The 15,545-nt window shown below is 39.8% G+C and overlaps 1 protein-coding gene across 5 annotated transcripts in view; it reads right to left on the bottom strand.

Annotated features, from left to right (window-relative positions):
• Positions 1-15,545, bottom strand: part of DIP2A (disco interacting protein 2 homolog A) — a 110,190-nt gene that overhangs the window by 1,973 nt on the left and 92,672 nt on the right. For 3 of the 5 annotated variants that reach the window (XM_065637244.1, XM_065637241.1, XM_065637240.1), the window contains 15 exons: positions 15,150-15,259; positions 14,942-15,022; positions 12,333-12,456; positions 11,413-11,534; positions 11,009-11,120; positions 10,667-10,776; positions 10,170-10,300; positions 8,356-8,524; positions 7,746-7,916; positions 5,579-5,608; positions 4,412-4,473; positions 2,968-3,025; positions 2,435-2,509; positions 1,726-1,900; positions 796-919 (listed from right to left, as the gene is read on the bottom strand). In XM_065637244.1, coding sequence (XP_065493316.1) covers positions 796-919; positions 1,726-1,900; positions 2,435-2,509; positions 2,968-3,025; positions 4,412-4,473; positions 5,579-5,608; positions 7,746-7,916; positions 8,356-8,524; positions 10,170-10,300; positions 10,667-10,776; positions 11,009-11,120; positions 11,413-11,534; positions 12,333-12,456; positions 14,942-15,022; positions 15,150-15,259 — 1,654 coding nt within the window. The remainder of the gene's footprint in view (positions 1-795; positions 920-1,725; positions 1,901-2,434; positions 2,510-2,967; positions 3,026-4,411; positions 4,474-5,578; positions 5,609-7,745; positions 7,917-8,355; positions 8,525-10,169; positions 10,301-10,666; positions 10,777-11,008; positions 11,121-11,412; positions 11,535-12,332; positions 12,457-14,941; positions 15,023-15,149; positions 15,260-15,545) is intronic. The other 2 variants (XM_065637243.1, XM_065637242.1) reach the window with 1 other exon arrangement.

Here is a 15,545-nt window from a genome sequence, read left to right on the forward strand (position 1 = left end):
AGGCTCACTGGACATAAATTTTGTAAGGACCTGAACAATACAATAAATGAGAACAAGGGATAAAACAGTAACGTGAAAATATTTGTAAATCAAGAGGTACTGAAGCTGTAACTTTTTGGAATATTCTCTGCCACTTAATTTTAATTGTCCACGTACAAAATGTAAGTAGGTCTTTTTCTCTTATACATACAAAATGTATTTAGAAGTCCTTCGTACTTATGTACTAAAAAGGGAACCATTAAGATTCACATTCAGTGTGTGCGTACTTGGTATTAATGTACTTGTTTAAATCTTCAGAGCTTGTTGAAGGAAAGACAAGACCTCCCAAAACTTACACATCAACACTACTGCTTTGAGACTGAAGAGGACCTACAGCCACATGGCACACATCATCCACCAGGACCAAACGAGAATCATACATGTTGGAAGATGTCATTCAAGAAACCTTTGAGATGTGTTTACCACATCCAAGTGTGCACATTCTGACACTGCCAGGGAAGTCAACAACCTAATGTGTAAGTGCTCTGCTGTCCTGTTCATGCCCTGCCCTCCCCATCTTTCAGACTATGAAGATCAAACTGTAATAAAGGTGTGGCTTTTTTTTTTTAGCAGTGGAAGCAAGGGAAAGATAGGCGTTATATTTCAGTTACTCTCACTGCAGTAGTTTCTAAGCAAAGTTTTGGTGAGTTCACTCTCACAGCAAGCTCTCAGTCTAGCATGCTCTTCCACAGAGCTTGACTTCTGCTGCATTAGAGGAAACAAAAGGATACAGAAAAGTAATGCTAAGGCTCTTACCATTCTGCAATGCTCTTATGTGCTCTTATTACAGAGGTCTCTATATCAATGGGATGGTACCTCATTCCTCGGAGCTCCAGTGTTTCATCCAAAGAACCTACCACGTACAGGGCGTCGTGCCGCTCTGCAACACAGCACAGACATTTAAAACATCGTCAGGTCTACAGAACAAACGTGGCCATTCGTACATGCTTATTCCTGACATTCTAGGATGTTCCTGGTGCTTCCTAGGATGAGTTATCCATAATACACATCAAGCTCTACCATTTGGAGAAAAGAGAATGAAAGGGTCATGTAGCACTTCTGTCTATTGATTGAAAGCAAATGAAACAGACTAAAAATAATTTCTCGGTCATCCAGTTCTGCCCCTTCTATCACATAATGTAATCTCAGTTCATAAACCCAATCAAACCCCATTGTTAAAGCATATTTTTGTCCCGCTGTTCTTACGAGAGAACTTCTCTGATCAATATGAACGCTTTTCCAATTTCCAAATTTAACTTTTTCTTTTCCTCCTTTTTAAAATGAGCTTATACCCACTTGTCCTCATGCCAGCAATATTCTTCTCAGCTTCTTAAGTTCCCCACAGTTAATGCAGAGAGAACAACTCTATCCCTTCTTCAGCCTTAGCTTCGCTGGCTTAACTTAGTGCTTCTAACAAATAGGCTCATATTATTTTGTCGAAGTGGAAGTAAAGGAAGATTAACATGATTTCTACATCTGTCAAAAGGGCATTATCATTATGAATTTCTGATTTTGCATGATTAGCCAGTATCATTATAATTAATGAATATGTACAGAGTAACAACTACAGTTACATTCAGCACTTTTCTCTAACAAAGTCAGGATAAACTCACAGGACAGCGTACTCTTTGCTAGCCCAAGGCGTTTCAAACTCACGCTTTTGTAGGTCCATTTGTTTTCTCTCACCTCCACTCGCATCAGTGAGTTCTGTTCTGCGCAGAAAGCCAAGGTACCCGGTCCGAGCCCATATGGTCTGAGTGTCTCCAAAACTCAAGCGAGCAGTAAAGTGATCAGCGTGCAGTGCTTCTTCTCCATACACTGTGTAGTAACCAGTAGCATTGTGCGGACTACTCACCCATATCTAGGGGATAAATAAAAAAACCAAAACAACAATGAAAGGGAATCATTCCCATATAATCACAGGTTATTCTGCCAGACCCAGGCAGCATCATTTGTTGATTTAAAAGATCTGTTCCACTGACAATTTTGTTGCTCCTAAAATGCCTGTTAACCTGCAATCTTCTATTAGTTGAGCATCTTAGTATATACAAACCCAGATGTATATAAACCAAAGATTAAACCAAACAGCAAATTACCTCATTACTACTGTCCACTGATGGGAGTACGTGAAATCTTCACTGCCTCTTCTAGTTGGCAATCAGAGACAGATCAATCAACTGGTAATTCCCTGGTACTGGCATGCGGTAGTTTGTCAGAGGGGGGAAACCACGGAGACATACGTACAAGTATGTAAACAGTTCCAGCTCTCTGTAGAGTTCATTCACTTCCCACATTACGTGGCTGCCCCACTAAGGGACAGGCATTTATCTAACATGATTTATCTGTATATTAAATCACTGATGATGAACAAAGTACGACAGCATCAAAGCTTTACCTCTCCTAAATGCGAGTCTCCCAGAGGTCCCTTGGTTTCAGTGTGTGCTATTATGACCTTTACCCCTGGAAGAATCTTGAATAAGAAGCAAACAGAAGTTAAGAGAACGTGAATTCATCAAAAGAAAAGTTAATAATGCAGAGCCACAGAAGTCAACAGTCTGTGCAATTTTTCCCCTTCTACTCCTCTCTGCACTGCAGATATCAACCATCTCTCCCCACCATGTTGCTTAATCATTTAAACTCTAAGTAGCTATTTTGCAGCTTCAGAGTTGAAGCTTGTTTCACATCTGAAAAATGCCTTCACATGAAGGCCTCTGATTTCTTCAGTTGTAGCAACATATCCTAGTGCTTCACTTCATGCACTTGGCTTCATTTTAACTAGCTATTTGTTTCATGATCTCTCTAGTGGCTCTCCTAGATTTACTGTGACAAGTGAAGCTCGCTGAACAGATTCTGTACTGAGATGCAGCTGAAGCAGCTCACCACCCAGGTAAGGGTCACGAGGAAGAAGGATTGCTCTCAGTCTCTCACCTTTCCAGACTCCATCAGCGGCAGACTGTGTGGAGAACCTCTCTCTACCAAACGCACCCTGAGTAAATAAAAGAATATATTTGTATAAGGATTTATGAACTTAAATAGAAGTTAAAAAGCTGCGTTCCAGTATAACCAGTGTTATCGTATCCTTAGCTGCACTGACCAAACATTATGATGGCAGTCAATTATGCTCAGTTATTCACAATGCAGTTAAGACAGCTGAGAGTTTCTAGCTGCCTTCAAAACTTCTGTATTAGTGTTCCCATAGACCACGTTTCTTTGAAGAATCAGAAACTCAGCTCTCTGGAGAGATGAGTAACTTCTTCTACCAGAACTCTAAGGCTGCAGTTCCACCAGCATTTTAAATTCACCTTCTTTGTTGGACTCTCCTGGCCCTATACTTCCCACACTGAACCATGGCAGAGTGTCAGCAGCAATTACAAGAAGTGAAGAGCAAGCAGCCTAAACAGAATTAAGTGACACTATGCAGCAGAACTTACGACGATGGCACATTTGCAGAAGAAACAAGAACTGAGGGCAGCAGGAAAGGCGTACAGTAAGAGAGGCTCCTATACATTACGTTATATTACACTATCCCTACACCCATAGGCCAGAACTGACTCAGCAGCAGCTTTGAGGCTGTGGCTGAACTTGTTTTTAACAGGAATGTACACCATGCAAGTCATAGTGATACATTAAATAAAGAGAAAATGTCTGTAGTTTACATTGATCTGTCCAGGTGCAAATGACGAATAGCTTGTCTTCTAACAGCTAAGATTTAAACTTGCAAAAATCAGAGATGAGTAGTCATAAAAGATGCCAGTTAATATAAGCCCCTAATTTAACATTATCAATTAGAAAAACAAAGCAAATCTACCAAGCCTTGATATTATGTTTCTACATAAACTACAGAAACCAATACATATATGCTTGTACCCTACTAAACTTACAGTCTGAGGCTGGTGCTGCCAGCACTTGTATTAATTAACCAAGAGACAAGTTACTATGAAAATTATGACTACAGAATTAAGTCTGATAGAATGATGTATCCTCAGCAAATTTCCAGATGACGTATGTGTACGTATGTGTGTGTGTTTTGATATTCTGTAGGACAGCCCTGACATTGATTTATTTGATCTGGGAAGACTAAGAGGGACTCTAACTGCATTTTTCTCACTACCTAAGGGATTGTTACAGAGGAGATGGAGCCAAATTTCTGAGAGTTGCACACCATAAGAAGAAGAGACCAAGGATATAATATGCAAGATGGAATGCCAGCAAATGGCCGTCATTCAAGAATTCTCTAGGGTGAAGTTTCTTGTAAACGGTGATGAGGGACTAGCCTCTGACAAGAATATTTTAACATACCAATGCAACGCAACGAGGATGAACTTCCTCCTCTACAGTCAGGAAATAGTTAATGCTTTAACACAATCTGTACCTGTCATGTCGAAGTGCTCTCATGTCTACGTAGACTGTTGTTGGATCTGGTCCTGCTGTTCCCTAAGAATAAGAAGGAAGGAAAAAAGAAATCAAACGGAAGCCAGAAAAATCCTGGTTTCATTCTCACAGCCACACAAATTCACAAATTCCTCGCCATTTTTACTGACACTTATAAAGTACTGCCCTCATCTACCAGAAACAGAGTAAACCAGCCCCCCTTTCTAGAGTGACTTCCATAAAGCTTTGATGGTTTATGGAATCAGTAAATGAATGCACAAGTGTAGTACGTATTTATACGGTTAAGTCTTTAAGTCTTAAAAAATTTTCAACTTAAAACTTAACTTTTTAAACTTTTATTTTGGTAAGCACCTCCTCTAAAAACTACATAGTGCAAAGCATGTAAGTGTAAACGTATATGGGTCTAATCTCTTTCTCAACTGTTCTACTTTATAACAGTTTTGTCAACTTTGGAAAAAACCAAACACCACCAACATTTAACTAAAATGTACCTCTAACCAACCCGTATCTTTCCAGGGCTCCTGCCAGTCCCAGCCTCAGCAGAGCTCTGTTGCCGTAAGAGGATAATAAACCTTCTGACCAACTCTGCTGAGAGGTTTCCCACTTCCCAATGTGGGACTTTTTTTTTTTTTCCCCAAGCAGAATTTAATTTCAAGACAACTAGAAACTGCTGTGAAATGCATATTTAGGCTAAAAAAAAACCCGGCAAGTTTTCAGTGACTATTCCCCCCCAGCACAGTTTCTCATTTTAGAAATACTTAAAATGAGGCCACTTTGCCTCAAGATTGCTGTTCTGGAGAACAGTAATAATGTTTTTATGACAACATTCCCTGGTACTTTTGCAGCACGGCTGAGGCTCAGTGACACTGACAGCCACATCAGATTAACAGTATGATCTTTATCCTTAGGAATATACCATTCAGTTATTTTAATCGTTGCTATACCCCCTTTCTGCTTGTTTGAGAAAGAGGTTTTGTACTTCAGCTACAGGTGTTCTTTGTGAATAAAACCAAACTTCTTTAGAAAGATAATGTCTTTTCACCTGTATCACAGGAAAACTCTCTCAAATGACACACATTTGTCATAGAGTGACACTGCTGACCCGGACTGACGTTAGGACACGACAAGCACACATGCAGCACTATACCTGCTCCGCCAGCTTGCCCAGCCTGTTCGGCTGACAGCGGGACCACAGACAGAAGTGACAGAGGCCATCAAAGTGTGTGAAACAGAGAGAAAGGGGAAAAAAAGAAAATACAAACAAAGAGGCACTGGAAACATAAGATACACACAGTAAGACAGAAAACAAAACTCATACTGGTTTAGAGTGAAAAGAAGATTTCCATTTCAGATTACTTAAGAGCGCGGCACTTTCAAGTGGCTCGTTGGGAAACATGCAAGTCCCAGTTAATAAACAAGAAGAGGTTTAAGACAGATCATAGGTAATGTCTGTTGCCTTCTCAGAAATCCCTCCTCCATCTCTAAGTATCCAGAAATACTCAGAAACACCTTCCCAGTAAAACGCTCCACTAAGGCTGGAAGACGTTATGTATTTAATTGCACACTAACTTGTATCAAATACCCATTCACTTTGACTATTCATCTACATTCATTTAAAATCAATGTTTTTAAAGAGTCGGATACATATATTGCTTTGGAAGAATGGGGGGAAAGTGGTTAAAAAAAAACACTAAAAAAGGGGCTCAAGAACGGAGAGCAGAGGTGAAAAAGGTATAAAATGAAGGAGAAACCGAACTGCCTAGCAGCCCTACCCTTCACAGGTTTCTTGGAGTACTTTTCACATTGCCATTTAAAATTCTGTAGAAAAACTGTTTTCCCCCTTTGTAACATTTAAACAGCAAATATCCAAAACTGCCTTTTAAAATTCTTATTTAGAGAGGCAATTCAGAAAGCTATTCTTTCACATTTAGCATCTGAAATATTTTCTTCAATGAATTAAAACCCCTTCTGCTCAGTCATCTTAATTTCACCTAGATCCTATTTTTCCATCTACTGACTCATAAAATTGCTCTGGCCACATTTCTTTATTACCATTTATCTAGGGGTTGTTAAAAACCTTTTCTCCTTTAACATGTGTGAAAGGAACTATAGAAACTGAAAACACAATTATGAATGGCAACATATTTAAGAAGCTCATGGCCCAAACTCATCTCTCTTGTAGGCAATCTAGACCATTACAATATATTCTGAGAGGAAAAAAGGCTTTTCTTCACATAGTGGGCACCAGAAAAGAAAAAAAAGAAGAAAAAAAAAATCTTGCAGAAGCACAGTAGCGATCTTCATAGAACAGTATTTTTTTTTATTAAGTGTAATTCATACCAATAACACTGGAAAGAAAATTTACAATTACACACATACATAATGCATGTGCCATCTGAAATTCTCCACATAAAAAGCGACACACTGCTGCATCTGAAACTTGAGTAGTTTATCTATTAACTCGAGTATCATCCAACATTCAAGGTGCTTTGCCATTTTCTAGACCATACTTAGTACCTGATTTTCAGGTTAGTCGTAGAATACTTTTTTTTTTACCCCTCTCTTAACTAGAAAACAAACATCTCATTAAGAAAAATTAGATTTAATCTGGTTAAATGACACATACAAGATGATCATCAGCTGAATTCTAAACTGTCAAAGGCAGGTGTGGACCACAGGGCGTCATTATCTGTGAAGTAGGGCTCTGTACTTTATGGGCATATTCTCCCCTTCAAAGCTTCTAATTTTATACCTTTAATTGGGGGGGGAAAAAAAAAAAAAAAAGAAAAAAAAAGAGCCCAACTCTCACATGAGGTGAGACAAATGTTTTTGTATATTGATAATACTCTCTTTTATTCTTCAGCAGTAAAAAAACCTGCCAACCTTGTCAAGTTTCCTGGGTCTTATTTGAGGAATTCTGTCTTCCATTTAACTCCACACATACATAGCTAATTTTCAAATGGGCAAAATCTGAATCACACAAAAGCTCAAATACCACTGCTTGAAATACTTCATACGCTTATGAACAGGAAGCTGTGTTTTAATTTAATATTGTTCCTGCATAGTAGGAAGGAAACAAGTTTCTTAATACTGGTCCTCTGTATTAGAAAAGCAAATGAATTGGTCAATGAGTACAGAAAAGTGAAATCATCATAATCCACATCTTCAAGGCTTATTTAACTTGGTGATGAAGCAAGCAAGCAATGGTGCTCTCGTTCATTAGAAAAAAATTACCTACAGCAGAACATGATCTCCTATAAAATTCCCAGAGGTTCTGTCTCTAACTTGAAGGAATAAGCAGTTTAATCTCTCACCTGTAAGCAAATGGCGACGTTGACCCTGCACCCGAATGTCGTGCTCACCGCACGAGCAGAGAGGCCCAGGTCTTTGAATAACTTTGAGAAAGACTGTGTCAGTGTAATCCTTGGTCTCTCCTCTGCAACCACCATGCACGTCCGCACGCAGGACAGGTTAACTCCTTTCATCTGAGAGGGTGGGTGGAGAAAACACCACGTTTTAAGTTTGAGATCAACGATTCTAGAAATAAGTTTCAGCTGGAGAGATTTCCCTCAAAAAAATCAATGGACGTATTAGCGTGCAATTGCTGCTGGTAGGAAGATTACATCCATTTTGCAACTCAGTAGTTTTGGTGTCTGAAAGCAGGTGAGACTTGCCAGGTTCTGGGGAGGTTTTTTTGGCACAAGTAAGTAAAGCTGAAAACATAGGATTTTTTTTTTTCCCCCCACCAGAAATCTGAGAGCTGAAACTTCCAGCAATATCAACATTTACCAAAAAGCAAGTCATCATGAAAGACTTTCAAAGAAACACTTAGGGCCCATCTTCTGCAAGCCAAATCAGAATATTTTCAGAAAGATACATGTATTAGTACATCAGTCGGTACGTCGAAAAATTACGTGCACTCACCCGGAGTACGTCAGTCTGTGTCCCGAGCCCTTTGGTGCACATCTCCATGACTGAGTAGGAGCAGAAGGTGACGCGCACTTTGTACTGACTGACAGCGGACAACCACAGAGACACGTTGCTCTCCAGTTCCAGAGGAGGGACGAGAATAGACTGATGACCTGAATATACACTAGGGAGAGGAAGGAAACGGAACGTGAAAACTTCAGCATAAAAGAGCCAAGAGTTACATGAAGTCAAAATGAAGCCAATACAGGAAAACTGAGAGCATGGAATGTGAAGTTCAGCTTATCTTCTTCACAGAGAGCAAGTACCTCTCAGTTAGCTAAGAACGATGGGTTTGAGTTAAGTCACAAACTTTACAGTGAGGACATTTGCCCTGCAGTAAATTGTATTCAACTAAAGGCAAATACTCAATGCCCCAAATAAACAGAATTTCTGACACTGAAACGTTAACATTTGAGACATCAATCTGGCTACAGATTACGCTGGGTAATTGAGCTTATTTTTGCGAGTCGCTCTAGGGATAATGTGCCTTTTGCTTTAAGTGAAGCGAGTCTTTAAACAGCTATGTTGCACCATTCAAGTTTTTAGTGCAATTTTCTAGTCTCTGCCGTAGGTATCTCAGTTTTTAAACAGTGTTTATGTAAAATGTTTAACCTGGATACCAGTTAGCATGAGCGGACAAAGTAAAACTCAGAGGCAGATCAACTTCTAATTTTTTAAAAAACATCATACACCTGTTTCAAGACAGTAAACACCATGACCATACAGTCTTAAATTGTCAAATATTTTTTAGATCAGTTACTATCAACAAAATCACCGACACACTCCTCTGTAAAACCAGGCTAGGATAAATCAATGCATCTGGAAAAAAGTAACAGCATCTCTAATTGCTTTCAAGAGCTGGCTTGACATGCTTGGCACTTCTCCTGACTAGAGCTGATGTGGTTTTGTAGTGAGCAATATGATGAGGGGGGTTTGTTTTCTTTTTAAACATTCCAAAATAGAAAAAAAAAACCCATTCCGTAATAAAACAGTCTTTCACATTAAACGAAGCTGTAATTCAGATGAAACAAAGCAACCTTACACTAACTCTTGTAGAGAAAGCATGAAACACGTAGTTCCCTTCCCTAAAAATATATATTTTTTTAAATCCACTTAGATTTTAATTCTTCCATCATTGAGGTTTCTTTTCCCTCCACTCTGCCTCACTTTAATGCTGATATAAACCATCAAATGTTACCAAAATAAAATGTTTTGCTTTCCTTCAGTGGATTTCCTTTCAAGTTGGGGAAACTGGAGAGGGAAGGAACAGGTTAACTACAGTAAAATTAGCTTTATCTGTTTCGAAAAAAACCAGTTTCTGCAATTTTTAAAATTAAATACCTAAAACACTATTAAATCATTGGATTAAAGTATATGGAATGTTTTAAAAGGCAAAAAAGATTAAAATTTTGTAGCTTTGCAAGATGTGCTGCATTATGGTACTTCTCTGACTGAATCAATTCAGGTCTCATTAAGAAACATTTAATTGCTTCCTTCAGCAGCATTCTTAGTGCATACCAAACTTGCAATATGGTTCAATCTCTAAAGACTGTGAAAGGATTAATTTAATCAATGTGAAACAGACAGCGAAGTCCGTTTTTTTCTTGGATTTGGTATCTAAGTAATTCCACTTGCAAATCCCAAGCTCCTCAAGTAACTAAATCACTTAAATGAGTGTTGTTACCACAAAAGGTGTTTTATGAAATACCTATACAAAGGTTAATTTGGGTTCCTGCTGTTCCCTGGGATTCTAGAGAAGGCCGCCGTACCTGCACAAGCACCAGAGCGCGAATCCCAGGCCGCAGTAGGGGTCGAGGCAGATGGCGATCTGCCGCGAGGGGTACAGCTCACACTGCAGCTTGATGGAGCGACACAAGGCACTTGTAGCTGCGTGTGACATCTGCAAGAGGAAAGCAGGTGCTCTCAGGGACTTTAAAAAACTGATTGTGTGATTCTACGGCACCTGTCATGACGTCAAATGTCAAATGACATCCGTGATAAATCGCACAAGAAAACATTCATGAATTTTATGACAAACACTCTCCACTTAGTCCCCTCAGTGATTCCTCACGTGGGGCCGGGAAGACTAAATGATTCCAAACGTACATCAAGAAATTTTGATGTTAAGCAAATTTAAAAATAAACTTTCTGAACGCTAAGATGGTCCGCTTACATTTTTGTGTTTTTTCCTCTGGCAGGAGGAATGAATGCGGAATATGTCTATATATAAGAAAACAATGTATAATAATCTCTCTCATTACCCTACCTTTACTCCTGCTAATATACCAGTAGTAGACACACTGAAGTCCAAGTATGCCAACATATCTGGAGACGTAGGTCTGAAAATACTAGCCAGCTTCTTCTTAGGCATATCATCTATTTAAAATATATAAAAAGAGAAGAGTACTACATTATTATTTTGGAAAAAGAGCACAGGACAAGAATGCATCTTTACAGCGTTAACACCAGACACTATTTATGGTTTCTGGACAGCTATTTTGATGCAATGCAAGATATACCCATTCGATTAAGCAGTTAGGATGTAACAAAATAAACAAATCAGTCTTCAAACTATTTACATTTTGGCTAGTGGGCAAACCCTTTGTACCTGTATCCAAAATAGTGGGCCATGTTTTAATATCTACAGCTGTTGCAGCTTCCTTGGACTTCAGCAGTTTCATTATTGCTTGTGTGGTCAATATACATGCAGACTTACTGACCTGTGAATTAAAAACATTTATAAAACCAGTGAATGAATGCCTAAGTGATTTCATATCCATCCAAGACGAACAGATGAAGGAAAACACTGGAAACAAAGCAAAATAAATTACAACAACAGAAAGAGCATTTTAAATGCATCTCTGAAAAAGTATTTATCGACTCAGCTACAGCATACTGACTATTTTTTTTTCCTAGCTTATTTTACACTGACTGTGGCAAAGCAATTTATGAGGGTGCATCACCCATCCTACACCCACCCAAAGCATTAGGAGCAGAATGTCTTATACTTACCTCTACAATCATTTTGACAGTGGGCAGAGTGGTAGCAAGGTTCTGTGGATGAGGTGGGCGAACGGTGATGGGAATACAGCCAGCATATAAGCAGCCATAGAAAGTTGCTATCAAGTCTACTCCTGTAAAGGATATATGTGAAATTAAAGCCATTTTTATCAGAACAAAAGGCCAAACTCTTTCACCAAAATCAAAATACACGCTCATGTATTTTATCAAGACGTAAGGATTTGTCACAAAGGTGTTTTCGAATCAGCAGGCTGCTCCTGGCCATGCTCAATTCTAGAAGGTTAAAATATTTTGCATCTGAGAGTTAGCGAAAATTATTCAAACCCTACAAGCTTAAAATTTTTAAGGTTATATTTTCATGGACGGGCAGCATAAAATAACAAAATAAAGCACTGTAGGTTGTGAAGAGGACAACTCAGATTCTTTTAAAAAACATCTTATTTTCATCCTACTTTTACAAGGTATTACTTTTTTCCTGCGGTACACTTGTAAATCTATACTAGTAATGGAAGGCTGGGGTCTGGATTTCACTTCTGGAGAGAGCCATTCAGGAAAGAAAGGGTGTTCATACATCAACATCCCTCATTGAGCTTTCAATGGATACGTATGGAGTTTTATTCCATTCTCTGAGGCTGAAAATCGAGATTTGTTCAGATGGTTTAAACCAAACTACACTTGCACAACTGCCCAGACATCTGCAGCAGTTACACAAAATGTTTGGTAAATGCAGTTTGCCACTTTGGAGAAGCGACTTAACAATAAAACAACAAAAAGGAAATCTCTTCCTCGAAACAGTAAGTCACTGCCATATACCACTATATTAAATGGATGTTTGAATGCTCTACCATGGCAAAAGTTGTTTTGTTTTCTTGTGTGTCTGACTTTGATTTTTGCTGTTTGTGTCGCCTTACCTGGAGGATAAACCAGGGCCACGTGGTCACCGACATTCAGCCGTCCCTTCTCCATCAGTGCGACAGCCACTCGCTCTGCTCTCTTGTGCAGCTGTATGCACGACGCCGTGCTCGCTACAGTGCCCTGCATAAAACAGAAGCAACATCACAGAAGTCTGTTCAGTTTCAAATTGTTCTCCACAAAGAACACGCTGCAGATGCTATATTTCATTGTCCTTATTTTAACAATACAGCAAGCGCCTTTAAAGACTCTGTCTCGGTGTTTTGAAAACCCTGCTGCTGGTACCATGAACTCTTAGAATGCTGGAGAATTTTATACATATTATTTTGAACATCAGACAGTGAAGCAGCTTCTAAATGGATTTGGTAACACAAAAGAATACCTTACAAATATTTGAAATTTCACAGTTCAAGGGAGAAAACACAGTAGTGGTACTAATGCAATTGTTTTAGCAGCACGTGAAGCACTGCAGCAGCTTTACCCACTGTGCACACCCAAACCTCTAGATGCTTTTGCAATCAGCACGCTCAAAAGTGCAAAGGGTGCTCTGCCGGTGTCTTTGCTATAGATATTCTTTCAAAGGGTCACAGATGCAACTTGAGCTGTGGTTGGCGTGCACTGTCACTTCTGCTTCAGCACATCTACCATCTGTCTTGTGGAAAGCGTATTTCCCACAAGTATGCATCTGGTGAGTCTTCGCATGGAAGCTGCTGGGATTGCTTAGGTAGTCGCAAAGTCATGGGGATTCCAAAAGACAGTCTGGTTTTTGATGCGAAGATGTAAAACATCCTTTCGCTATCCAGCCTTGGAAGCGATGCCTTGGCCTTCAGCCTGTGAGGGTGGGATGTATCAGGTTTTCCAAGACTACATCTGATTCAAGAAAAACTGGCGGGACAACCACCTCAGAGGGAAACAGAGACTGAAACAAGCCTCCCGCTATAGAGAGAAGGATCATCACAGGAAGTACTTGAAACCAAGTACTTGGTTTCGAGTCCAAGACGAGCTGCGACATGTAAACCTCAGCCCAAATGCACAGCTCTCTGATCCCAGGCCTAGTTGGATGTAGGATGGCACTGACACTGCTCAGTTTTCCTATGGGAACTGTTGTTAAAGCCTGGGAGCTAAAGTCATGCAAAATAAGAAGAGTAAATACGGTATATTGTTGATAGAGGAACAGTAGCAGCTCAAGGACTTGGGAGAAAAATATTGATGTGAAAAAGGGTAAAACCAAAAGGTTTCTCATGGAAAGCTGTGAAGACACTAATGTTTAGCATTGTAGCTTATTAGCCCCAGCTATGTAAGGCATGTGTTCAACGAGATAATTTCTTCCTGCCTACGTTTTGTGTTTCCTTTTTGCAAAGCCTCCTTGTGAAGGGTAAAAGTTGCCTGAACAAAGTGACCCAGAAAGGGGCTTCTTCATAGCAGAAAACTTCCCTCAAAAGCCTCTTTACTCTGAGAGAAGAATAAATCGATTCTGCGGCTTTTAACAAGAACCACATTGAAGCAGTTTCTTCTGCTAAAGCAGAGTCTCATGAGAAAAGCCAGAACTTTGAACCATGTCCTAAAACATTTTGCCTGTCTGAATGAGACAGCCAAAGGCAAATCCTTCACTTCCCAAGGGTGCTGCTGGACCTCCTGAGGGCACGTTCTGTCTCCTATGTCTGCGGTACCGCACAAGGCAGACCCCGTTTATCACTGGGCTGTTATTGTCACCGAAGGGTAGCTACTGAATACATTTTAGGGAAGCACTGAAATACTGAAGCATTTTAGGGAATGAAAAATTGACCAATTTTGCCTCCTGGAAGGAAAGGAGGGGAATAAAAAATAGCCAGAACAGCAGTAAAAGAATCTAGAATATTTGAGTTTTCTGAAATATGCAGAGCAGTAGTGCTCCTTGAGCCCAGGGAGGCTGAGATACTGAGGAACATACAAAAGCGTGTGTTGTTTCACATCCCTTTATGAAGTGTTGGATGCACAGGGTATGTGAATGCTCCAAAACTACTGACAGTCACAGGCAGAGTGGCTATGAGCCAAAATCATGTGTTTACTGATGCCTTGTCCTCTGTCATAAGGGTTCAGACAGCCCCTGAACAAAAGAAGTGTATAGAGACTACAAGTGCATAGAGCCCGCACTCCAAAACTGAAGCATTTACTTGTTCATGTCGGAGTGACTGTAAGTGCCATCCTTTTTAGGGGCAAGGACAAGGCATCAGTGTCTCCTGAGCAGTGTGCAGTGCTCCTGGAAAATAAGACTGTTCCAAGAGTTCTCCACTTAGGCTCTAGATCTTCTAATTAAAAAATCCTCCACCTCTGACTTCCCGTTACCCTTGTACTCAAGGAGGAACACAGAATTCTGGCTTCCATTGATATGACAAAAGTTGTGTTGCAGTAGGAACTGCAATTACTGCAACGCTTTAAGTTAGGCAGATGTGGAAAAATTATGCTGCTTGTTAACTAGCAATTTCTGTCTGCTTCAAAACCATGACATCCTACATCATCAGCATAACCTGAAGGATTTTAGGGAAAGACTTCTAGCTGGAATTTTCTTAGAACCCAAACAATCTTTTACTGATCTCAATTGCCAAGTAGGACCTAAAGCACGTCTCACCTTGGAATTCAACAAAAGGAAGAGGGGATGATCTGGAGTTGTCTGAGCTCGCCACTGAAGAACATCTGCTAAATACAGGAACTGAAACAGGCAAAAACAGTGACACTCAGATTCGCTCAAAATGCACCAGCACAATTCCATAACTGGTCTTCTCTCATTTTGAATACGCCAATTCAAATATTTAATAATCCCGGGACGTCAGGGTTACCTTTCTTGCCTGGTCATTATCCTCCAGCTGGGTAACATCTCTCCCTGAGGCTTGTGCAATTCTCTTTCCAGCAACAAGGTTTCCTACTATCATTGAAGCTGGACCAACATCTGCATTTTGAAAAAAATGGTGTAATTAAGGAATATGTAGTAGTCTATAATTCAGCCTGCAGATTACTATAAATGCCATATGTAACATACATCTGAAAAGGTGAAAAGCTAAAACCAAGGATCATATTGAATAGAGAGAAGAGGATAGTACGGTAGACCAAAAATCAGTTCGTTATCAGTATGGTACATTAAAAATCAGTCTATTGCTGATTCTGCAAATTGAGGTCTGTCTGTCCTTCAGTTTTATCGTGCAACTTACCAGCTCCTGCAAGATAATCAGTAGAGG

This window comes from Caloenas nicobarica, chromosome 6 (genome assembly GCF_036013445.1).
Source record: "Caloenas nicobarica isolate bCalNic1 chromosome 6, bCalNic1.hap1, whole genome shotgun sequence".
NCBI classification, from domain to species: Eukaryota; Metazoa; Chordata; class Aves; order Columbiformes; family Columbidae; genus Caloenas; species Caloenas nicobarica.